General features: G+C 31.8%; 1 protein-coding gene across 1 annotated transcript; it reads right to left on the reverse strand.

Annotated features, from left to right (window-relative positions):
* Positions 1-63: 63 nt before the first annotated feature.
* LOC118191438 (uncharacterized) lies at positions 64-26,997 on the reverse strand. The gene is made up of 4 exons (XM_035362243.2): positions 26,850-26,997; positions 13,439-13,721; positions 7,469-7,841; positions 64-1,817 (listed from the first exon to the last, which is right to left on the reverse strand). The coding sequence occupies exons 2-4, from the start codon at positions 13,705-13,707 to the stop codon at positions 1,551-1,553; spliced, it is 909 nt and encodes a 302-aa protein (XP_035218134.1). The 5' UTR covers positions 13,708-13,721; positions 26,850-26,997; the 3' UTR covers positions 64-1,550.
* Between the last annotated feature and the right edge of the window lie 309 nt (positions 26,998-27,306).

A 27,306-nucleotide genomic window follows, 5' to 3' on the forward strand; every position in this document is an offset into this window, starting at 1 on the left:
TAAAGATTTTGATCACTGTGCAAATATTTTTGCAAACCTTTGAAGAAAATCACAGAATCAACATTTTATTTAAAAACATTTATTACTACAGATTACATATACATACATTTTCTATTTACAAAATCGGTTTTTCCGAAGTGATATATTACTTTAATGACTATGTACAGGTATTGAAATACGTGGATTTGAAATTACGAGGTAGTCCCTCATATTATGCACCACGATATCTTTGGTACAATACATGCTTTTAAAATACAAGTTTCCTGAAATTTCAAACTCAGTTCATAATCATACGTTACGTGATTAATTGTTACTGCAGGCAACAGTTCTTTTTTCTGAAACATAATCACAGCACAGACAAAATTTCTATACTATGAGATGAAAGTTTACATTATCCACACAGACATGATAGTAGTACTAAACTGTTTAAAACTGTATTTGTTGTTGTATTGTAATGCCTGTTTAAAACATTTAATGGATGTTAATTTAAGGGAAAGTAAATTATGTTCTCTTCAATACAGAGTGTTAGTTAACTTTTAAAAAATGCACTGTTTTAATATTAAAAGTTACGCCGCTACGAAACATGACACTACATTCTTCATATTTGCAGGTATTCGAAATAAAAAATGCGAAAAAATCATACTACATGTTCTGAAGTGGCTATCTGCATTGTCAGAATTACGTCTAAGGGCAATAAATATGTTCAAGGAAATTAATCGTAGTTTATTCCGGATATATAACTGAAGTTCATATATGCGTCGAACAAAAAAAAATATATTTTAACAAATATACATGCTTCGTTCTCTTTATTTAAATTTATGAAAAATTAGAGCTCAGACATTATGTTTTACTAGAGATTAAATTGGAATGATTAAAGATATTGATAAATCTTTGGAGAAACTTTAACCCCTTAGTGCAACAAAAAAATTTAAAAAATAGCCTTTTAATTATTAATTTTTTAATTCTTTATTCTAACTCAATCTCTTATACTCTTTTTCTTTATTCTAACTCAAAACTATAACGGATATATTCTGATCTAATCATATCTAACCCCCTCCTCCCCCCCAAAAAAACTCGAACGTATTTACTCGGGTGCGCTGAAACACGTTAGTTCAGTGTACCCGAGTTAACTCGGTTCAGTGCGTTAAAAGGTTAATAAAACATGTGAATAATGTGTAGATATGAAATATTACAGATACGACAGTTCTCATTAAGATTCACTCCTGAATTCGTTTTGCTTAAATATGTTGGGAAATGTAAATCAGTAACGTATTAACACCATTTCTTGCGTGTTTCTACGTATTTATTCTAAATTAGTCTGCGAATTTAAATAAATTTTAGTTCTTTTGGAACATTTAAAAACTGAAAAATCAATTGCCGTTATTTTGAAAAGCACGTGTTAACCAATATTGACTAAAATTGCTCGCTGGTAAAAGTAGGCGAGCTATTCTGTGAGATAAGACAGCTCTTTTTGCCCGACCAGATATTGTGTCGCCGTGCGGAGAGAGTATCTTGGAGGTAACTGAACAATCCGCTCAGCGGAGTCTCATTCAAACCATGTGTAAGTTAGCCAAAAGTTGCGCTGTTTCGGATTCACTCAAACCCGAGGGTATCTGAAGTAAGCCATCTGCTCGGGATGTCATTCCTCCCATACGATGAGCTGTTTCAGACGTCATCATGTTACCCATGGCGTTGTTCTGTTGACCTTGAGGTATATTGTGCATGTTATGCTGTTGCATCTGTTGTTGTAATTGTTGCATTTGTTGCATCTGTTGCATCTGAACCATCTGCCTTGGGGGAGGAGCCGCTGTCAGAATCTAGGCATAAATAAAGAACTGTGAGAACTATGAAAATTCCCGATCGAGTGCATTTTCACTTGAAGTAACATGTTAAATACACAGTTAAATTACACAGTGCAAAATTACACAAAACGCACCCAAGTTAAATTACACAGAACAAAGACCGATGATACCTTGGCCTCCAATATATGAAATGATTTAATATCGGGATCACTATCCAAAAAAATTAAACTAACATATTCTTCGAGTGTTTTTCTCTCCACACAGAACAAAGACTGATGACACCTTGGCCTCCAATATATGAAATGATTTAATATTTGGATCACTATCCAAAAAAAATTAAACTAACATATTTCTTCGAGTGTTTCTCTCTCCACACAGAACAAAGACTGATGATACCTTGGCCTCCAATATATGAAATGATTTAATATCTGGATCACTATCCAAAAAAATTAAACTAACATATTTCTTCGAGTGTTTTTCTCTCCTCACTCACATTTCCGTGTGTTTTAAGCGCTAGTTCTGAAAATTAAAAAAAAATATTCTCCTAACTTTCCCTTTTCTGTACTGTACATAGCTTTTGCCTCTGAAGCTAGTTTATTAGTAAATTGTATTACTTTGCTTGCTTTTTGTTATTCAGTGTATTCAGTTTGCATCTGTATTTTTGAGTTAGCATTTCACGCGTTTTAACCTTGATTGCTTTTTTTATTCAGTGTATTCAGTTTGCAACTGTATTTTTGTGTTAGCATTTCAACCGTTTTATTTTGTCTTGCATTTGTCATTTTATGCAGATTCTTCGTCAAGCTATCCGCACGTGGCAGATGTTCTCATACTTAAGAAATTTAACAAAAGTGGGATTTATCCTTACTTCTATTATTTGCATTCTAGTTCAATGTACGCGTTTCATCTTTGGAAATCTGGGTCTTTCATAGGCCTCTCTTTCTCATCATTCCTCCAATTTTACCTTTGGGAAGTGAGGTCAAGACTCATTCAAATGAGCTGTGCCGGGTTTTAAAAGGTAACTGAGCCAGACGCGTCATGCCCTGCGCAACGTGTCCGGCTCATTTACCTTCAGATATCAACTCAATATCAATTAAATATTGTAATATTAGTATTACTATGTGATCTTAGGGAAACATAGATTTCTTCAAAATAAATAATATTGTGATAGTTGCCAGTCATTTATACATGGTTATTTTTCATTGGTTATGTTCTTACTGTAACCTCCTTCTTGGAAATAAAATGACTCGCAAAACTTTCTTCTCTTGATTTTCGAACGGTAAAATTAGTTAGAATAAAGGAGCGAAATAAGCAAGGAAATAAAAAATTCTTCTCCCCTTACAAAGTCTAGGAATAGAGAATGTGATAACAAAAGGAAGCACATGCGCTATAAATTCAATTTTTCTCCGTGGAGATTGCACCGAGGTTGGTTAAGGATTCTCATCGTGGCCAAAAACGATGCATTAAATGTTGTTGACCAAGATCACATTTACGGCCCTTGACCGCTTGTGGGGGAGGAAGCGCAGGCGCTATGCATTTTATCGTCCGTTGTAATCTCTTTGGGATTTAAATTCTGCTCCCCTGCGCTTTTCGAAATTTTATTACCCAGTGCCTCTCCTAAATTCTATGAACTCTGTATAAGCTGTATTCTTATAAACTTCCTAACTTTTTGCTTCTTAGAGCTCCTTATAAGTCCTAAAATGTTCTTCTTCCTAACTTCTGACATCCGATGTGGCCTCACCGGTTTCCCTCGCTTGGTCATTATTTCTGCGGGAACTTAGTATTTTCTAGCTGACCTAAACAATATGCGAATCTTCGATGTTGCCACATCTAGCCCCTGTAAGGCCAAGTTTCTCATTTAAATTCTTAAATTCTTCAATAAGCACTAGATAGTGGGCATGAACCTGCTTACCTCTGGTAGACACCAGGTAACCCCATTCTCCGTCACCTGTAACCTGTTGCCAAATCTACATGCCATCTTACTATATTTAAAATGATGATCTAAAATCCAGAATAGTCAGATGATTCTGGATCTCGGACTTTGCACTGCAGTTACTAATCTTAAACTAAACAGATAAACTTCTAAAAATAAAACTTCAAGTTTAGACAGTCTTACATAAAAGACCAGCTACGGTTGAATTTAACAATATTATCAGGTCAAAACACAATTAACTTAGATAACAAGTGCAAATTATTATTGTTGACTTCAGCTATTAACTGATTAATGCGCTTTCATTAAGATGAAGATGTCTTAGAAGAGAAGCCAATTTACTGATCCAGTTTGCAAATACATATAAATAAATATTGAAGACAAGTTGTATTAAAGCCAGTTAAATAAATAAATATTATATTCCAAATAATATCATGCGAGCTTCCCAAATTTTTAACTTTACACAGTATGCTTGAACAATCATTTCCAATTTTTTTTTTTTGAGGAAACCATTTTAATTTTCTTAAACTTTGTTTTGCTAAACTAAAAGAAAAGATTTTTTTTTTAAATACATCACCATAAGCATAAATTCCTAAAACTATATTCTGACTTTTAATAACAATATCATTTATGGCTCAAGTATGGATTAACATAGCTGCATAAAATGCACACAAATTTAAGTCCACTTAAGTATGAGAGCAGTTTAAATATTATGCACTTATTCGCTAATGACACATGTATGAAATAAAAAGCTTTTTCAATATTTTCTTACTCTTAATGTTAGTTTCGACGCTAAATTCGGAAACGGCCTTAATTAAGTAACCATGCATCATTTTTCACAAATGTGAAATCGTTTTGTGTCTCATATAAACATGTCATTGTATTGATACGATACAAATGATACAATATTTGCTTACTTTACATATTAGTAGAAGATTTGTCTTCAAAACGTATTTTTTGTGCTTTGCTTTATGTACTTCGATATAATTCTTCCTTTGTTTCCAATTTTCACTATTTCCAACTGTAATAATATTAATAGCTAATCTAATATAATTAGATTAATATTACATTAGATTAGGTACTAATATTATTACAGTTATAAGGTATTTTCTCTCTTCTTTCAGTATGCGTTCGTGGTGTAACTGGAAGTACACTCGACGTGTATTTGAGAGGTTCAGGGTTCGAATCCCAGCCAGAGCATCGCATATTTTTCACATCCCCAGCATCAAAAATCCTAATGCATCTACAGTAGCGCTCGAATCTAAAAAAGGTGGGGGACGATAATTCGCAGCATTATTATTTGGCAACTGGGTCTTCCCTTTAAAAGGGGAGTGTATAAGGTATTTTCTCTTTCCTTTCCGCATGGCTTCCTGGTGTAATTGGAAGCATACTCGACGCGTCTTTGAGAGGTACTGGGTTCGAGTCACGTTTGTCCACGACTATTCGGATAAAATTAACATATTGTTAACATTATATGATAAGAAAAAAAATGCTCTTTAAAATAACTATCAGATTTAATATAAATATAACCAGAAATTTATAAATATGTAAATTAACCCCTTCGCGCCGACTGTCACGTCTATGTGCCAGCAACGAACACACTCACCTACCGGCCGACAAGCAGGCGTGACAGAGCATTTTCCCGTTTACTACCTACTGTCACGTATTTGTGCCAGCGTCCTGGAACGTTTTTCAAACTATAATTTCTGCCACAAGATGGCACTGTATGTCCATATGGTTTCAGATACATGTACATTAGATCTTCCACTCGAAATGAGAGAAGCATTACTCACATACACGTGTTTTTGATTATATAAACAAACGGGGAAGTAAATGTTTCCGAATGGCGTGATTTATGACATCTCTTTAAATCGCACTTTATTCGCACGTGGTAGTTGTTTATTGTAAGTAGAAGTTTTATATGCGCTAAAGCGTTGAGTATTTCGGTTTACAGTTCAGTTTTTAGAAAATAATTATATCTTGTTAGATGTGAATTATTTCTGTTTTTACCGTTGCAATGTCGAAGCGTCGAAAATGTTTAACAGAGCATGAAATAGCATTTCAAATGATGCAAAATATTTCATGAAATGATGCAAAATATTTCAGATGTTGATTCTGAAATTCTGATATTCTGATATTGATTCTGAAAGATTAACTGAAAGACATTTTCCAAAACTTTGTTCAGAAGAGACTGATAAGAAAATGAGACGACGATGCTTCGTTTGTTCACATTCCCGGAAAAATCCTCCAAAACGGCAAATGAGTTATTACAAGTTCAAGGAATGTAACGTAGGACTGTGTGTAGATCCCTGTTTTCAAATTTTTCATACGGAAAGAGAATTTTAAGTAATATATTTAGTTTTCAGATGTATAATGGTAAAAGTCATAAAATGGTGAGTAATTAAAATAAAATGTGTAAAATATGCATTTAAACAAGAAATAAGGTAATTAAAGTGTATATATATATAAATATCTATAAAGCATAAGCTGTTTAAATACTCTATAGAGGATTATTAAACAATGCGTTGATACTTCGAAATTTCATGAATTTAGGCTTAGTAGTAAAAAAGCCCCCGGCCCTGGAGAGACGCTCGCGGAAGACACTGCCGGCCTCCGCGATAAGCGCGCGTTTTCGCTACCCGGCTCGAAGGGGTCCTGGTGTAATTGGAAGCATACTCGAGGCGTGTTTGAGAGGTATTGGGTTCGAGTCACGTTTGTCCACTACTATTCGGATAAAATTAACATATTGTTAACATTATATGATAAGAAAAAAATGCTCTTTAAAATAACAAACAGATTTAATATAAATATAACCAGAAATTTATAAATAGGTAAATTAAAAGCATTTTGAGCAGAAAAAAGCAACACTTTATTTATGAAGTGTTCGTAATTTGTTTAATGCAAAAGCTAATTTCCGAAATACTCATAACATTTCTAGGAATTAAGCCATTCTGTACACCTTATCTCAGTACTTCAAGGACATCCTTCATTGGAAAAAAAAGAAAAAAAATTGGAAATGATTGTTCAAGCATACTGTGTAAAGTTAAAAATTTGGGAAGCTCGCATGATATTATTTGGAATATAATATTTATTTATTTAACTGGCTTCAATACAACTTGTCTTCAATATTTATTTATATGTATTTGCAAACTGGATCAGTAAATTGGCTTCTCTTCTAAAACATTTTCATCTTAATGAAAGCGCATTAATCAGTTAATAGCTGAAGTCAACAATAATAATTTGCACTTGTTATCTAAGCTAATTGTGTTTTGACCTGATAATATTGTTAAATTCAACCGTAGCTGGTCTTTTATGTAAGACTGTCTAAACTTGAAGTTTTATTTTTAGAAGTTTATCTGTTTAGTTTAAGATTAGTAACTGCAGTGCAAAGTCCGAGATCCAGAATCATCTGACGATTCTGGATTCATCATTCATCATTAATATCATTTCAATGCAAAATTAAAAGTTAGCAAAAAAAGATACTTTAGTAGATATTTTCATGCATTTTACCTCAGGATCAAGGAAAAAAATTAAAAATGTATAATGTTCCGTAAAAATGTATGTTATTTTGATCATATTACTCAATTATTGATCACAATAAGCGAAACATGTTTTTATACACAAATGGGGAGAGGCCTTTGGAAATTCGACTGTAATGCCCGAACGATAACATGCATCTACAGTATGTTTGGTATTGCGTTGAGAGATTTCCGATTTAAAATATTTTAATAATACTTACTTGATGAGATGGTGTTGCTGTAAGTAATGTAGTCTGGGCTGCTTCTTGTGCTGCTAAAATTTGAGCAGCTTCCCGTTGTGCCGAGAGGAAGTTCTTAGCCTCTTGAGCAGCTAAGAGTTTCTTTACTTCCAACAGTTTTCTTGCTCTTCGGGCTGCCAAAATCTGTTGAGACAGTTGAGCTTCAGCCATTAGCTGTCCCTCTGTCAGCAGGGGCATAGAAGGACTCATAAATAGGGGACTTTTGGCAGAAAATAGAGAACTTTCTTGATTTAACATGAGATCTGCATCTGAGAATGGAAAAGACATCGAAGCATGAGGTTCGATCAAATCATCTTGAAGCAAAGCAGGATGGGCATGTAAGTCTAGGGGATATCTAGAAGAAAATGACTACCATTAGATATGCACATATCTAACACAACAGGTAATTTTTGAATTCAATAATGACTGAAGTGAACAAGTCTGACATTTCCATAATTTGCAAAATTTATAAGTAGTAAAATTTTTATTTCTGTATTTAACGTTATAGTATTTAACAACTTCATTTAATATTAAAAAATAATGTAAAAGATTAATATACAAATGTAAACTATTTGTTAACAAATGCTCAGTAGACGTCAATAAAAAGAATTCATATCTGCCTGGTTAAAATGTAGAATTCCTTTTCATTGATATGATCTCTCAGAAGGACATTATAATTCTTCTGAACTACATTATAATTCTTTTAAGCATTCAAGCTAAATCTATTAAATTCCGTAAGGAGAAAAAGCATCCAGTTTTGGCGCACATTTGGAAGAGAGTTTACAGATTTACAGGTCGATCTGATGTAGGTTCGTCTTCTTCGAAGCATTTCTATTTGATTGTTAAAATAATTTTGAAGTAATTCAAAGCTTCAGATTATGACAATTTGCAGAAAAGTTTACGGGAAATTTGATTACTTCTTATATCTATTGCTCTATTCAGTATTCATTTTTTTTGCATTCAAATATGTTTTTCCTATTACATTACTGATATTTAAGTATATTTCTTTGATACTATTATCATTACATGACTATACTACTTTCCTTAAATATTATCATTACTTTCTCAAATACTTTTTTATTTATGTATGCCCTATTGGGAAAGGAGTTATAATTTAAGCGAGGAAATTCCAATTTACTTTAAGAAAGATTAAACATTTTTAAACAATCTTTTCTATATGGAAAAGGTTCTTTTCTATTAAATTTCGATATCACTGTATTAAATATGTAACATGAAATTATTTTTTAATCAAAACATATATATACAATAGAAGAACAGTCATCATCATCTAGATATTCACTATATTCTTTATCTAGAACAATTCTAGTTATTCACGAGGTCTCCGTTTAAGGAGAAATATAACAATATGAGTGTAATACAGTACATGTGCATAAAATCTTGTCAAAAATGAAAAAAAGGGGTTTTTTTCCTAATGTGAGAAAAAGTAGTAATAATTTTGCCCGCCCTTTGCTTGTATTTATTCTACAGTAATGTGACGTTTTGGTATTAGTCGCTATGCTGCTGTAGAAAATCTACTTGTGAAAATATATTTGTCAGGCCTGCGGTCAATAATGTCAGACATAGATGCTTGGCACTTCGTTCACGTTTCGATTCATATCAAACGTTTTCAGAGTGGAATTCTTATGAGGTGAGTTTAATGGTATGGGAGATATATTTAGTCCTTAAGGATCCATTGATCCATCCTCTATTATGTCAGTGAAATTCTGACATTCATTTCAATAAAGTTAGGCCCTTCGGTCGATAAAAAATATGTTAAGAAAACTTTTATGAATATATATTTACTTTTATTGGTCCAATTAATATAATTTCATTGCATTCAGTTCTAGAATTTCATAAAACATTTTTTAATAATTTTAATAATAAACCAAAGCATTGCTTTGTCGTTTGCATTAATTTGATCAATTGTTCCAGTCCAACGAGCCCACAAGCGGCCGAGTGGTAACTGACCTAGGTTCGATTTCTGGCGAATAGACTGGCTGTATGAGAGGATTTTGGTATTTTTCCATGTGTAACGTGTATACGAGCTAGTTTCCCTTAGAAAATGCTCCACGGAAACATCCATTCCATTACGCAGATAACCCTCATGTGCTCTGTCGTAATCAAATAAACCAAACCAAATGATCCAGTCCGAATGTTCTAGTTTTTGGATGCAAAAACAATTTGCGATGATCTTCAGTGTATAATGTACCTCATTATAAGTTTATAATGTACCTCATTATAAGTGTATAATGTACCTCATTATACGATCTTTTTAACATGACAGCTATAATAATGCCCCGAAAACGCCCGGAATGAAGCAAAATCTTTCATAGTCTTATGTTTTAGGGCACAAAAGCATTTTATGTTTTAACAATTAGATACAAAGTCTTTCCTTTAGACCATCTTATCTAAATTATTCTTGGTATAGTTCTATGCTATTTTTCTTGGGAATACTGATATTAGCTCAAATACCAATTTTTAGCCTAAAGATCGTTAGCCCAGAATCAATTTCGTTTTGGCATTTTCTGGCTTTTGACTATAAACGGCGTTTAACTTTTCAAATTGTTGCCACAAAATATTATCGTCCTGTCTTATATTTAAAGAAATTAAATAATGAAGAATCTGAATAAAATGTATGTCTCTCGCATTGTGCTAAAACAACGGTACTTAGATCCATCAAATTTTGGATAACGTTCGTCTCGACCCGAATATTAGCATCTGGAAACTGGAATTTAGAATTTGTTGTATTATCATTTCATATTTTGTAAAGCATTTATGAGTTTTTGGTTAAGAAACTCAATGATTTCAAAGAGAGCAATGGCAACACTGTACGAAAAAAAAGGCATTTTTATCTCCAGTGCGCGAGACTGTGTATCGGAAATTCTAAAGCTATGCTCTTTTTTTTATTATTTTGTGATATTGCTGTTGAATTGAAAGTTATAGTTTAAGTGCGAAGAACATGATATTTAATAAATAAAGTTAACACACAAAGCGTTAAAAAAGCCCCTTTGGGCGTAATATAAAATCTGAAATGAATGGTTATTTTAAAAATGAATGGTCATTTTATTTAAAAATATAAGACAAAATTCAGTCAAGCATCTAAAGTTTTCAAATTGCAATATAAAATTTCGAAGAAAGATTTGCCTTTAAAGGAAATGTAAAAGGCTATGAAGTTTAAAAAAATATTTTGCATCAACTGTGTAGCGTATGGTGCTAGAAATATCACTGATAAGTTTAAAAAATTAAGGTTCTAAAATTATTAATTTTGTATAAAATTATTTATTTTGTTCTAAAATTATTTATTTTGTATAAAATTATTTATTTTGTTCTAAAATTATTTATTTTGTATAAAATTATTTATTTTGTATAAAATTATTTATTTTGTAGCATAAATAAATGACTTTTATTTAAATCAATCAGATTAAAATGTGAAAGAAATTTAAGATTGTTTAGAAAATTAAGAAATTAAATAAACTGCGTTGACTGCTTTTACATATGAACATATGATGTTTTGTAGCTCCGTTGCGGGTAGCGACTAACTGCTATAATAATTCGAAGTGTGTTGACCTCGGAAAACCTTGTTTTAAGTTATAATTATTTAAATTTTGGTTTGTTTATTTTTATTTATTTATTTATTCATTTGTTTATTTTATTTTATTTATTAGCCCAAAAGGGGCTGTTAGTCTCGAAATGGGTTTTTGTATCCAAACACTATAAAAGCGCTGTTTCAATTTTCATTCGATTCTGTTGCCATTCTTAAGAATTTAAGATGCTTATCTTTCAAACTGAATATGTCTGTCCTGGATTAATAAACTAAACTATTTGAACAGTCTGTTGTAGAATTAACTGAATCTGTCTGCTGTGGACTAACAATCTAAGCTATTCTTAAGATCAGATGAAGTCCTTAAGAATATTCGATTCTTACTTTTAAATTGAATTGGTTTAAATAATAATAATGCATTTAATTCATCATTTATCTAATTAAAAATATTCAGTATTTTCATAGAATGATGCCATATATTTTTTATTATTTATTTCATGTTTTGTAAAATTTTATGAATTTTTGATTAACAAACTTAACGATTTGAAAGTGAGCACTGGCAACACTATACGGAATAAAACATTTTTATCTCCAGGGCGCGAGATCGTCTATCGCAAACTCTAAAGATATGTTGTTTTTAAATATTTATAATATATATTTTTATTATCGTTTGAGTGATACAAAAAGGGATGGAAGTTACAAGCTTAAAATGTTAAGCAGAATTTTAAATTTTTGATATCCCAGGCTTTAAATCGTATTGCATAGAATTAAAGAATAATCAACTGGAATGCTAAAAATTGCGTCTTTACAGTTCGTATTGAAAAAAATGCTTCGACAATTATTTTGTTCTTGTGGTATTTACATGTTATCCCGCCGACCTTGAAACTGTCGCCAAGCAACGTGATTTGAACCAGTTATGGACATCGTGACATAGTACACTCACAGCATCTGCGCTGTTTTGTTAGATGTAAACCCGATTGATTCCTGATAAGCAACCTTTTGTTTTTTTATGAACAAGACTATAAATTAACTTTTATTACTATATTATTTTCATACATTTTGGAACAAATGATTATAATTTGGAATTTGCCTTCTACAGAATAAGAAGAATGGGTTTAGTATTAAAGATATGGGATATTACCATTAAAAAATGTGGCTTAACGGACACGATATAGTCAGTTGAGTATGGCCAAGTTACAGGCTGGAACAATAACCTGCGTGAAGTTTGTACAGATAGCTTTATAAATAGATCTTCGGGTAAAATTGGAGAGCCTAGCAAATCACTTATATTTTTGTGTATAAGTCGAAAATTTTTGGAATTTTTTCTAGAGTACGGGGATCGACTAATCTAGGTACTTTCTAATCTAGGTACGGTAATTTGGTCTCCAAAACGGAAAATCTGATGTTGGGAACATTTGCGCCCCGAACTCTCAGCTTTTCGTTTATGGAGAAATGCCGAGAAGCTTTACTGTTTCTAGAATTCTCAGGAAACTCGATCACCCGAAATTGAATCTACCGTACAACCGTACAAATCTACCGTACAACAATTTTTCAGACAAAAATCAAATGACACAGAAAATTGGACTATCACTGATCGCATAAATCGTATACAAAACAACAAACGGATGGGAAAAGTCTTTCTAACTTGAAACTGTATTACCAGTGCATAAAACTATCGTAGTTGGTCTGGCATTTTATTGGTGCCTGGCAATTTATTTACAGCGATTTAATTAGAAAATATTCCACGCATTTTACCTGCTTGGCAACATTTCAGCCCTCATAACGAAATGTTTAATCGTCACAAAAATTTTTCTCCCCCATTTCGGCTTGTATATGGGTTTTTAACTTTGGATAAATTTTTGTGGAAAAAACATATCTCGCTTTATACACGGATCGGCTTACATACGAAAATATACGGCAGTAGAAAAAGACGAAAAAATTTGTAAAGCGTATATTGATTGAAAATTGATTGTATTTTATAGAGGCATCAGTTCCTTCAGAATTCCACAGGAACAATTAATGCAACTTTGGTGTGATCGCCGGCAACGTTCATGGCCGATAGCCAGCTTTCCCAGGTTTCATAGCATATAGCCAGTTTTGTCAAGCTTCATGGCTAGTAGCCACCTTTTCCAGGCTTCATGGCTGCTGGCTGATGGCTCCAGGCTTCATGGCTTCAGCTTTGCCAACTTTCACGGATGGCAGCCGACTTTCAAATTGCATGAATGGTAGCCAATTTTACCATCATTCATGGCTGGTAGCCAACTTTCACAGATGACGGGATAATATTAAATTACCCTTCTTACTCAGAAGTATACCCTAATGTTTTAATATATTCTGCTAAAATAAATAAATGCAATTGAAATCAATGTTAAGTAGCTAAGAATTGCATAAAAAAATGTAGAATTGCTTACCTTGGATGACCTCCGTATCTAGGCGGATACCTGGGACCTCCTATCAATGCATGTAATAAATGTCGCCCAGCAGAAGATGCTTGATGCTTAGCACGATGGTTGAGTAACTTGGCGAGAATACCCGTAGCTAGCAACAGCTCTACAGCACCCGTTCCTCTGTTGTGATGATGCCCCTTAAATCCTCCCATCAGACCTTGGGACTGGACAGTCGTTAAAGATGCTAATAAGAAAAGGGCAGCCACCAGAGGTAAGATACTTCTGCCCTTCATGTTGTTTGTTTAATCTAGATGAATGTATAAACTTGTTATAATTATGTATATTAATAAAACATTTTAAAATTCACTTGCAAAGAATGAAATCAATCTTTTAGTTCAAAATACTACATTAAAGACAGCAAAGGTAATAATAATTCTATTTTTAGGAATCAGTAACTAGGAAGAATTAAAAAGCAGCTAAAATAGTTACAGTAGGGGTCTAATTCCAGGAGATTGGTAATATTTTTTCCACGCGTTAGTTAATCTTTCTTTCATTGAAAATATACATAAATATAGGGGGAAAGGTAATGAAGAAAAATTCTTCTATGAAAGCTTCTCTAAATGAGGATTTTTCAGTAAATATAAATAAATAGATGACTGGAGAAGAATGCTTCAAATATAAATTTGGTAATTAAGATAAAATAACACGCCGAACAAGTATTAATTTAGAAATCAAACAACAAAAATCAGCGTTATATTTGCAAATTTTCACAGAACTGGTTTCGATGGTTTTACCAAACCAATATCCTCAGCTGCCAAAGCGCAAATGAACGAGAATACGCTGATTTTTGTTGTTTGACTTCTAAATTAATAAATTTATTAGTCAATGTCATTTATTGACAAAATTATGAAAAATAAAGCATACATATGTGGAGAAATATCGTCTTGTAGTACGTGCAAAAACAAATGTTTGTGTATAGGAACTGACTCAGATCAAAGTGATTTCTCTCACTTTAAAAACTTCTGGACATCAATTAATTTAGTAAGAGCATCTTTTATTTTTTCTAGAGTCCGTTTAAGACTTAAGTTTTCAGGAAAATTCTACGTTCATAATATACTACTGAAATGCAATAGTGCATGTTTTCAAATATAGAGGGAAAAAATCACTTCTAAGACCAGTATATAACGGTTATTGTGATATCAAATTGCTTGAGATTAAACTCTTAGTTCTCATAGCAATAACATAAAAAATGTCACCTAAAGTCTTTAAATTTCAATTAAATACAGCGATTAAAATTCTAAAAATTTTATCATTTATAAGATACCTTAAAATCATTCTTTTAAAGATAAAATATTTTTAAAACAGGAACTTATAACATTCACTGTTTGTAAAAATCAAATTGTAATTTAAATGGTTTGATTTTTTTTCAATTACAGGAAAGCACTTCGGCGCTATCTGCCTAAGGGAAGGGATGCCTTCGTGGAAGACTTTCTAAGGGAAACTGGCTCATGTACATGTTACATATGGGGAAAACCACAAAAACGCTCATGCAGCCAGCCTGTTTATATGATTTGAACCTCGGACCAAACTACCAGTTTCCAGTGACTCTGCCGTTCGACCACTAATTTAAATGTAAATATAGAATTATGCTCATTTGTTCCATATATTTAAATCTGTAATAGATACTTAATTATAAGAATAATACAGTACTTTCTTTATTTTGAAAGAGTAAAATAAAAGAAATATGAAGATAATTGCGTTTAAACATTATACTAGTAAGTTACATGAGCTATATTACTAATAAGCTATATTACTATATTACTAATAAGCAACAATGGTTAATCTTTGAATTATGGTAACTTGGCGATTTTTTGGCGAAAATTTGGAGACCAACCCTGCTACAGCAACCTGCTAGTTTTGCTTTGGACGCCATTTTGTTTTCATGAAGTAAAGGCATGTTTTTTTTTTTTTTTTACTCAACATTTTTTTTCCAACTATATGCTAGTCGAATTACGCTTATGCTAGAACTTTTATGGAACAAAAGTGCTTAATCATCACGAATATTAGCTGCGAAATTGGGAGAAAGTGCAGAATCACCCACTGCTTGCCGCGTTTTTAAGAATTGCACATACACGGTATCATTCATGTACACGTCGACCTATTTTCACTTAAAAAAACATCCCAGAATTGCACAAAAATGGCATTGCACACACTCTTGACTTTATCCACGTACATTGCTAAAGTCCTAGCTAGTAACCTTTATCGACTTACCAAAGTGTCGCCAAACTGCCTGTTACCATATTCCAAAGATTAGCCGCAACAATTCTCTAACAAATCGAATAAGCGAAGGCATGAAACTCGCTACAGTATGAATAGCATGAGAATGAGAATGAGAGAATTAGAATAGAAAATAAATCCAAGTTTCAAGTTGTACATACATTTTGATTCATTGCGATGAGGTTAAACGAAGATGATCAATAAATGAATAATATTAAATAAAGACCGAACGAACGTTAATTTTATTATTTTATTTTACAACATATATCAAACTTTGGGTGACAATGAGCAGCAAGTTAACAAAATCAATCAACTCATGAAGTACACGATGTTTCAAAGGCGAATATTATATCACCCTGTAAAATATTTTTAATACAAAAATTATAAGTTACAGCATTTTTAAAATTTTAAATTGTAATTTAAACCTAAATGTATAATTATGATTGTTTATATATTTGTTTGTTTTAGCCAATAATATATCCTTAATTAGAATATGTCTTAAGAAACCCCTATAATACTGGTTACAATTACATAACAACAGTTAGGTGTTTTCTTTAAAAGAGAAGACAAAAACGCAAAAGTAAAACTTAAAATTAGGCAAAACAACAGCTTTCTGTTTGAATGACCTGTTCGCTCTCAAGTCGGCAAAATCTCAATTAAAGTCAAAGTCAAACGTAGGGTTTTTGTTTTGTCTATGAGCGTATCTGATGTCACATCAACGCGTTTAAAAGTAAAACTACTCGGGAATCATTGCACGTTTTCTTTAAAATAAACTGCAAATCGTTTCGCTTTCTATATTTTTTTTAAAAAACGTCAAGGTTGCAGCCAGCGGACCTTGATGTTCTGATGGAAAGTGTCTTCCCCGCAACGCTCCATTTCCACGTGCTCAATCCGTTGTCGGCCTCATGCCTCCATTTTTGAACGAACTTGTATTCCTCTAGGTAAGCCTTCAGGGTATATAGACATGCTTCTTTCCCATTCACCTGAATAGCGATATGACTAATTTGACTTCAAAAGGTAAATCCCATATAGCTCATAGCCTTGCAAATTCCTTCTCCTAAGGAAAGGATTCGTGAAAGTGTGTTAGCAAGTAAATACCAATTTTTTTCGGCAGATTTTGGCATACTTTATTTTATTTTATTTATTTATTTTTTTGCAACTGTTGCGTTCTAATTTGTTACACATATTAAGCAATAAAATCTAGTAACGTGCAAAAATCGAGATGTCGTTAAACCCTTAATGAAGCTTTGGGAGAAAAAGTGTAATTTTATACCATTTCTTTTTGAAAGTTTTAAAGAAATAGTTCTAACTTTTAATTGCTATGTAGGGTTTATATTTATTTTAACTAACATTTATTTTAAGTTTAAACTATCTTTCCTGTCAAGCCTTACTTTCCCCTGGAACTGCCAATGCCAGAATATGTAAATTTGAGTAGAACGCGCAAGGATTCAAATTATCAGCGGAAGTATTATGATTTAAATAGGAAGGAAACAAGTTCGGTGTGTGAGATTCTTACTTCACGAGCGCGGAGGTAGTTAGCGAGAAATTGAAGAACCCCGCGTTTCGGCCTATGTGCTTGGCGGGAAGTAGTGTTAATCGTTCAAGTGAGCTTCAAGTCTGCTGAATTAGCAGCGGTAGTGTAAAACGCGGTGAGTTAGTTATTTTAGAGAGCCTCGTAGTTAGAGTCTTGTCTTTAGTTTCTTTTCAGGTTATTATTTTTATTTGACCGCCGAGTTGGCGCAGTCTGTGAGCGTCAAGAGCACGCACTTGTAATTTATTACGTTGAATAAAAAAGGACTTAAACCCTTCACAAGACTGTATTTTTCACAGTCACCTCTTGGTTGCGTGCAAGTTGGAGGCGCGCAACGTTACAGCTATAAGAACAAATCTTTATCATTAAACTGGAGTTCAAATGGCTCCAGATTACGGTACTTCTCAGGTTCTGAATGAAACTGTAATTACAACCGCAACTCCTAAATAAAATGAGTTCTATTAATTTTATTTTATAAATAAAAACAATATTAACTATATATTATATATAAACTTGTTGTGATTTAATTTATTAATTTTAAGTTCTTTTATTTATTATTTTTTATTAAGCTTTTTACGTTTAATTTAATTTTAATTATTTATATTTGTTATTATATTTTTTATTTAAGTTCGTTTATGCTAGCAGCTTTCTGTAACGTTCCAGTGCTTCTAAATTTAGACATTAAATCTTGTAGGATCTAGTTACTAATATAAAAAGAGTACATTGTGTTAAATCCTGATCTTACTCCCATTAAAAATAATCTTAAAAACATTTGGCCTATTTGTGAAGAAATTATTGTATAATTTGGGAAAAAAACTCTTCCTTTAAGGAGTAATTTGGCAATTTAGAAAGAAAGAATAGCAAAAATATGAAGGTAGAATTTAGATCATAAATTCTCAAAGGAAAATAACTGGAATTAGTTCGAATATTAGCGAATTTTATAAAAAGCGAATACAACTACTTTAAGCGCTTTACACAGACTGGTAGCGTTCATAAATATAAAAAAAATACAAAATTGTTTTTTAATAAATTTTTTACTGTATTCAAAATGAAATTTAATCCTGTTTTTTCATTAATTTGAAGTGAAAAATCGTAGCAACTTTTACGACACGTGTGTATAAAAATTAATTTAATATTTTGGTGAAACTATCCTATATCTATTAAACCATAATTTAAGGAGAAGTGTGCAATATATATCTTAAACACAGAATATTTTAATATGGCATTTTTAATATCAGAATGATTAAAAATAATTTTCAAATTCTTAAAAGTTCCTTAAATCTGCGAGGATTTGCTGAAAGATCGTGATCCTTTCCTCCCCACTGCCATTAAGAAAAAAATAAGAAATAAGTTTACATTAGAAATAATTGATAAGTGATTTTAGAAGATAATAATAAGTTATTTTAGATAATAATAAGTTATTTTAGATAATAATAAGTGATTTTAGAAGAAAAACTCCGTTGTTGAAATTCAGTTATTTAATGTAAGCTTATAATATTTCCCATTATAACTGCTGAGACTAAAAAATAGCCATTTTTAAGAAATATAAGCTAATTAGCTATCTTCCTTCAAGAAAAGAAGATTAACTACAATATTTTTCTTACGCAAAATGCTTTGGGAAATATTTATTCTATGTTACATACTTTGTAAGATGCCGCACTTGAAAAAATGTTTGACACAAGATCGTATAAGGCTATTATTATTTTTCATAACCAGTTACTTCATGGATATTTGCTGTCATTTCTCCATTTAGTTTCTTCACCAGAATACAAATTCACCACATATTAGAGAAATGTCCTATGATGTGACACTAAATAAGGGCAAAATATGTCTGTACTTTTAGGTTGTCTACCGGAGACATTTTCATATATTTTGAAGATAGTGTAGCAAGACAATTACGCAGTGTCCTTCCCGGGACTTGAAGCCTACACCTCTAAAATACACTTCCTATTACGCCACGAAGGCATGCGGAAAGGAAAGAGGAAATATCTTATATACACCCCTTTTAAAGGGTGGCTGGGGATGAGAGGACCCAATCGCCAAATCCTGGTGGGGATAAATTATCGTCCTCCATATTTTAGTTCGGGCGCCATTGTAGAATCATTAGTTTTTTTTAAGCAGGAGACGTGAAAAATGTGTAATGCTCTCGGAACTCTAATCCTGGCCCTTTCGAATACGCTTTGAGTATGTTTCCAATTACATAAAGGTATGCGGAAATGAGAGACAAAATACGTTATAAAACGTTTTCATACATTTTGAAAACAAAGTAACATGGCATGTCTCAACATTTTATTGACGAAGTAAGGCACTGCTGTACCCATTATGATTACTGTATTATTATATGTATATATGTATGAGTTATTGATTATTGAATCTATTTGGACGATGACATTGACGTATGCCCAGTACGATTCGATATTGCGTGCTGTGTGATGGTTACAATAGAAAGCAAAAGTAAATCTTTGGTCACAAAGTAACTCTTCAGACTAATCAACGCTGGGCAGAGTTATAATTTATTGCTGAACCACGAAAAAGTGTTATTCTTCACGCTAGGTAGGGCGTCTAAGATACCATTGCAATCTCTCTTCTGGTAATGAATTAGGATGAAAAGAAGTCTTCTCAGAGGATGATGGGATTTCAGACCATATTAGCCAATCAGACATAATAGTTCAAGTCACAGTACTGAACGAAGAAATCTGCCCGTAAGAAGCTTTAAAAGATATCTTATATACACCTTATACAAATATAAGAAGCTTTAAAAGGAGCTATGGAATGGTGGAAGTGTTACAGAATTCCTTTGAAATCATCCTATGGACGCTTTCGAATACTGACGTATCCAGATGTATGTTAATTCTCATTTCCTTTTTCTAGATGACGCCTCCAAATTTGATGGCAGTAATTACTTTACATATGTTTCTGTCATTATCGATTACTGAGCACTGGTAGTTCTGTCCGGGTTTCGAATCCCGGCAAACGGGCTGACTGCATGGGCGTTTTCGTGGTTTTCCTATGTTTAATTAACGTGTATACAAGGCAGTTTTCCTTAGAAGAGTCCTCCACGTAGCCATCCCTTCCCATTGGTAGTTAGCCCTCGGGTGCTTTGCCGTAATCAAATGCATCAACGTAACAAACGCCTTTATAAATCAACTTAAAGTAAATTCACCCACAAAAGCGTATTATTTATTCAAACTTAAAGAGAGATTACTGTGTGATTATTGTGTGTAAAACATTATAATGATAATTTATGCAGCTATTTTTAAATGAGTCTCGTGTCAAGTATCTCTAACTGTTTTGAATAATTTTTACTATTCAAAAATAGGAAAAGTAATAATATTTTATAATATGTTTCTTAGATATAAAGAGACATTTTTAGGAAAGCTACTGTACCAGCAAATTGTCTTTTACTTAAGTCTTTTAGCAAAAGGTTTTAAATTGTACTCTTGAATTAATAATTCTGTAAGACTCAAAATTTTGCTGTTTTACAGTTTTAATCCTATTTTATTAATTTTTAAAGAACGAAACACTCCGATAAAAATTTTATCTAATACAAATTATAATTATTATCACTTTTCCATATTTTCCTATCTTGTATAGGAAATTTAATAGATTAAAAAGCGTAAACTCGTTCATCCCCGTTATTCATGTTTGGGTATTTAAGGTATTGTTAGCAACCAATTTTAGAAAAAACGAGCAGCAACTCGTAATTCGTAATTAAATTTACAAATATCTTGTTTGACAAAACTAGTATTTACTGATATTTTAATAAAATTTCTCTTTTTATTTTTATTACGATCCAAACATTACATTAAGTAAATTGTAATTTTCAGTTTAAATTAGTGTTTCAGTTTTTTAATAATCTTAATTATATATAAATTAGCAAAACAGAAACCTTGTGTTTGGTGTAGATTTAGTCAAGAACTCAACAGATTTCGATAGCACACAGGTACTGGTCTCTTTTCATCAGGATTTTTGCTCCTGTTTCCCTTCGAAAACTAAATGCAAGCCAAACAGTAGTTTGTTGCTTTACTAATTTTCTGTTCCATTTTAGTATCCTGTTTTAATCTTAATAATATTAAAAATAATTTCGTTAATTTTACATATAACCCTAAATTAATAGCAAGAAATATTGACTGATAATAATGCGTGAATTTATTATCTGTATTAATAAAGAAAGAACTAGAGTTTTAATTCTCATAGTAAGAAATATTATGTTTCTTACTATGAGATGCAAGTGTTTTTAACACATTAAAATACTATACAATAAATAACACGCCGAACAAATATTAATTTAGAAGTCAAACAACAAAAATCAGCGTTATATTTCCGAATTTTCACAGGACTAGTTTCGATGATTTTACCGAACCATCATTCTCAGCTGCAAAAGCGCAAATGAACGAGATAAGATATAATGATTGGATAAGATAAGAAAGCCTGGACAGGAGATAAGCTACTGACGCCATCTGTTGATGAAACCATAACTAAAACTTTAAAGGCTGAAGGCAAAGATGGATTGGAATTAGGTTGGTCATTAACTAAAACAGAAAGATTTTTTTTGAATGTAAAATGCCTCTAGAAAATCCAGTTCACCAATGGAAGATGTTTTTTGAATAATTTTGGCAGCAGAAGAATTGAAAGTGTGATTTTCGGACCAACAATGTTGGGCAACAGAAGACTTCTGTGTTTCCTTTTTTCTAACATATGCCTCATGTTCCTTAACGCGAAATTTTAAGGCTCTCTTAGTTTGGCCAATGTAAATTAAGCCACACTGGCAAGGAATCCTGTAAATACCCCAGGAATTCATATCCGGAATGGGGTCCTTGAGTATGGAACTCGGAATTTTATTGATAGGAGAATAAACGAAAGTTAAATTTATGCAAAATGCGTGCAATCTTATAGCTAATTGATGGAAAGAAGGGAATGACTACAGGATTTTTATAATCTCCTAAAATAAGAGTGTGCCTGCTGATGTGTTGAGATGAGAATTCTTTAACTGCTTGATTAATAATGTTGGGTGAAATGCCCCCGTCAATAGCTATTGCTTTTAAATAATTTAGTTCTTCATCAAGGGCTAGTTTGGAGGAGCAAACTTGAAGAGCACGGAAAACATAGGAATAAAATGAAGCTAACTTTTGTTTAGTCGGATGACATGATTTGAAGAGTGGTGAAAGGCAAACCGATGAAGGTTTACGGTAAACAGTAGTACTGAAGTTGGATGTGTTTACGTGTGACCAGAATGTCGAGAAACGGAAGAGAATTGCAAGTTTCAAGTTCAAAAGTGAACTGAATAGCAGGGGTCAATGGAATTCATTATTGAAAGAACTTTATTTAAACCATCATTGTTACCTTCAAATAGGGTAAAAGTATCGTCTACGTAGCGGAACCATACCGGGAAATTTAAAGTATCAAACAATTTTGATTCATAATAATGCATGTAGATATCAGGCAGGATGGGACTGAGGGGGCTTCCCAGGGCTAATCCCTCAGTTTGCTTGTAATATTTATTTTGGAAAACAAAATGCGTTTGTTTCAAACAGAGTTGAGTGAGAGAAATTAGCTCATTAATTTCAATGCAAGAGAAATGAAATTCGGGAAGTCTGGTTTGTAGACAAATTTGAAAATATAACGCTAATTTTTGTTGTTTGACTTCTAAATTAGCATTAAAATAACTTTCAAATCATTTGTATTTTATAAATGATGATACAAACTATTAAAATATTACGAATTGTTTTGTCAGTAACATTGCCTGCACACTGAGTTAATATTAATGCAGTATTTAAAATAAAGATGCAAAATACGAAAAGCGCATAAAATGCTAATTCTAAATTAACTAAAAAACTAAATAAATTAATCAATTAAATTAATTAATCAAATCAGTGTGCAGGCAATGTTACTTACAAAACAATTCGTAACACTTTAACAGTTTGTATCATCATTTATGAAATACAAATGATTTGGAAGTTATTTTAATGTGCTAATAACACCTGAAAAATTTTCCAGCAAATATTATTTTTAAATGCTAAAATAAATTCATTCTGTGCGTCTTCTTATGTTACTCTCTACATGTGTTCTATATTTGCTTTAATATTATGTAGTACCTTAAGTACTTATAAATTAATACATTTTCTATAAAAAGGAAAGAACATTCCTGATACAATAACGTTTAAAATGATATGCTATTGGTATAAATTAAAAGCTCAAATGAAATAAAATGCCACAGAAATGAAACTGATTTGATATAAATAAAACTGGAAAAGCCAAATTATAAAAAATATGAAACAGTATATCAAGTGTATTCTTTCCCTTTTATAAAATATTTTAACATTATATGCTTTTCGTTTCACCATCGCTTCATCTTCTAGACAACTCCGTGACCAAGCGTGAAGTAAACACCATTCATTTTCATTTTCTTTCAACAGTCACCATTTTTTTAATATTTTTGAATTCGTCTTTTATTATTATTATTATTATTAAAAATATTACCTAAAAAAATCTGAAATGTTTCAGATTTTAAATTACGTCCAAAGGGGCGTTTTTTAACATTTTGTGTGTTACCTTTCTTTATTAAATATCATGTTCTTCGCACTTAAACCATAAGATCCAGGGCAACAGCAATATCGCAAAATAGTTTTAAAACGAGCATATCTTTAGAATTTCCGATACAGAGACTCACGCGCTGGAGATATAAATGTTTTTTCTGCACAACGTTGCCATTGCTCGCTTTGAAATCCTTGAGTTTGTTAATCAAAAATTCGTCAAAGTTTTAAAAAATAGGAAATCGATCATAAAACAAATTCCAAATTTCAAATTTGGTCTTCCACATGCTCATGTTCGTTGGAGGATTACGTTATTCAAAATTCGATGACTCTATGTACCGTTATTTTATGACAATGTGAGAAATATACATACATTTACGCAGATTTTCATTATTTAATTTCTTCAAATATAATGCAGGACTCTAACATTTTATGGCAACAGTTTGAAAAGTGAACCGACATTTATCCGTCCGACGCAAAATGCCAAAACGAAAGCAATAGTCCTTCGGGACTCAAGTCCCTTTGGACTAATTATATTAATTATTAAGGAACGAATAATTAAGGAACGAAAAATTGCATTTAATCATTTCCGTTATTACCAGTTTTTGTGGTTTTTCACAATCTATCTACAGAAAATGATCAAAAGGTTCAAATTTCAATGTTCGCCCAAAACGGTGCTTTTAAAAATTAATATCTTTTATCCACATTGGGCAGTGATTATCAATGGAAATGGTCCCGGTGGAATAGCGAAGCATTTTATAAGATACTAAAAGAATATGTATTTAGATTAATTTGAAAATGTTATCTATCTTTTGCGTATTTAAAAAGTGAAAAAATATTTAACGTAATTCCATAAAAATATTTAATATTTTTATTAGCTATATCATCACCTAAATGCCTTATTATTTAAATTAATCAGATTCAAAAATAAAAAAGTACCGTTATTAAAAACTGTATATATTGCTTTTAAATAACTTAGTTTATTCATAAATAACAGGCAGATTAAATCTGAAAGAAAAATATCTTAAATTTTTCTGAAGAACAAAATCAAATGAAAAGTCATACAACGCAAAATCACGTTTCGAGACTAACAGTGATTCGGGGCCAAAAACCTTTCTGTTATTTACCTACAATACTAGCTGGAAATTATTGGTAAATTACGTTTTGCATACCATTGAACTTGGAGGAATGATAAACAAGCTCCTAATGCATATGTCTAATTTTTTAGCTGAAATATGAAACGTAAAATGTTATTCATTATAATTAAAAGAATTTCAGAATTCTACTGAAATGAAACCTTAAGTTTCAGTTCAATTTTCGTTCAAAAGTTTGATTTTGACATCCGAAAAATATCATTTCTAATCCCAACAGAATCTCAAAAATGTAATGAGTGTTTTTAGGATGAGATCATATATTATATTTATGCAGCATGTTACTTCTTTTCGAAATTAAAGCAGATTTCTTAATTAAGAAAGTTCTATTTGAATATACTGCAGTAAGTTCCAACATCTTCGGTAGAGTCACTTTCAACAGCAAAACACTACGATTTTCAGTCTATCTTGTCGTAAAATTTAAAAACACATAAAGCTATAATTTTATCACAGAAAATATTTTTCAAAAAACTGCTTAAATGTTTTCTTTAACGACAATAATAATAACTTATATTTTCATTAAATTACAGTGTATTTATTAATAAAGTAAATTATACAATTTTATTGCGAATCCGATACTTTGACAAAAGGGTTTAGTAGAAATTTCAAATAATTTTGATTACGTTTGCTTAAATTTAATTGATGTACTAATCAGAATATAAGACAACAAATCAACTTATTTTTTAACGTTATGCTGAATTTACAAGATAAGATTTAGTGATGGTTATTTTAAAAGAGAAATATTTGTTTTAAACACCACTCTCATTAATTAATCGCTGATTGATTTGCATGTAAGAGTAATTCACGTATGTTAAAAGCAATCATAACCGGATATGAAAGAAAATCTTTTATCTCATGATATATATATATTAAAAACATATTAATATGCGAAATCGTTTTTCAAATAATCTCAATAAAAAACATAAATTATTTATATGTTACAAAGGACAGATATTTTAGTAAGCTATAACTCAAGCTGACTTCAGGTGGTTTTCAAGCTGAATGTTTACAAATAACAAAATTGATTAGAACAAAAAATAGGCTGTTAAAAGAATATTTTATCAAAAGAAAGTAGAGCGACTCGAGTTTCGAGCAGAAAAAGGAGAATTTCATTACCAATGTTTTAGAACATGATCAATAGTGTCACATTTAATATTTTACAAAATAAATAGCTTTATTAATTAATAGAGTAGACGTTCATAAATAATTAAATATTTTCTAACCGCTGTCATTATTTATGACAGCGGTTAGAAACGTGATTTAACACTAAGTGAAGATATTCAAAGGAATTAAAATAATAAAAATTATAAATTTTTTATGTAAGGAATTAAAATATGCAGTCGTTTTGTCTATATTCTTAAGATTTATATTTAAAATAGTTCCATAGATATCCATTTTCTGGGAACCAAAATTTAATAACAGAAAATTCTATTTAACTTAAATTAAAGAAAGTATTTTGGATCTTTATTTCATAATTTTTGATGCTCTATACATTATTTTTCTGCGACATTCTTTCCGAAGAATGTTAAGTTTTAGTATTTCCATAAAAATTTAATAAATAAAAACAGTTCATTTAAAAAGATATAAAACCTCAAGAAATATATGAAAAACGTATTAAAAGGTTTCTAATATTACATAAAAAAGATTTGGCTTATTTAAAAAGTAGCTATAAAACTTAAAGTAGTAAACAATATGCTTATTTAAGAAAAAAACCTCTATCTAAGATATTAATAGAAAGCTTACTGAATTATGAACAAAAACAGAAGTTTAGAAGTTTGTAAAACCACCAGTACCGGCGCAAAAGAAAACAGATGCAACAAAAAAATTATTGTTATTAAAAAGTTGGATACACTGTATAAAAATCGGTAAAGCTTGCGCTGAAAAACTAACAAAACGACTGCCATAACTGACATGCTTAAACATTCTTTTGTCTCAGTACTCACCCCAACGGAGCTATGCTTCGATAAACTTCACCGTGGAAAATGAGCGCGTTTTTTGGGAAAGAATTGTTTCGGATCGTGCCTTTTAAGTGTCGCACCTTCTCTGAGGTAGTCACGTGGTGCTGGGACGTCACCGTTTGCCCGAGGGACGGAGTTCATCTCCCTGCTCCTCCGTTTATTTTTTTCTTTCCTCCAGGGATTCGCAGACACGTTGCCCGGGGCCGCCTCACTTTCCACTACGCTTCGACGGTTGCGGGTGTTCAAGTGGCCTCAATCTCAACCGTCGGATTATCCGTTCCCAAGTTCAGTGTCAGAACTCCAACCTTGTGCCAGTCGAATCATTCGATGACTACTCCGGCTTGCACGTCTCGTTTGGTATCGGAAGGCTATTTTTAAAAACATTATCACAAGCATTTACGAAACGCCACCTCTTACAGTCTGTCTTCCTTAATGGGAGGAG

The sequence above is a fragment of the Stegodyphus dumicola genome, chromosome 3, assembly GCF_044657685.1.
Source record: "Stegodyphus dumicola isolate Sdum_Otavi_A_Nest chromosome 3, ASM4465768v1".
Taxonomy (NCBI): domain Eukaryota; kingdom Metazoa; phylum Arthropoda; class Arachnida; order Araneae; family Eresidae; genus Stegodyphus; species Stegodyphus dumicola.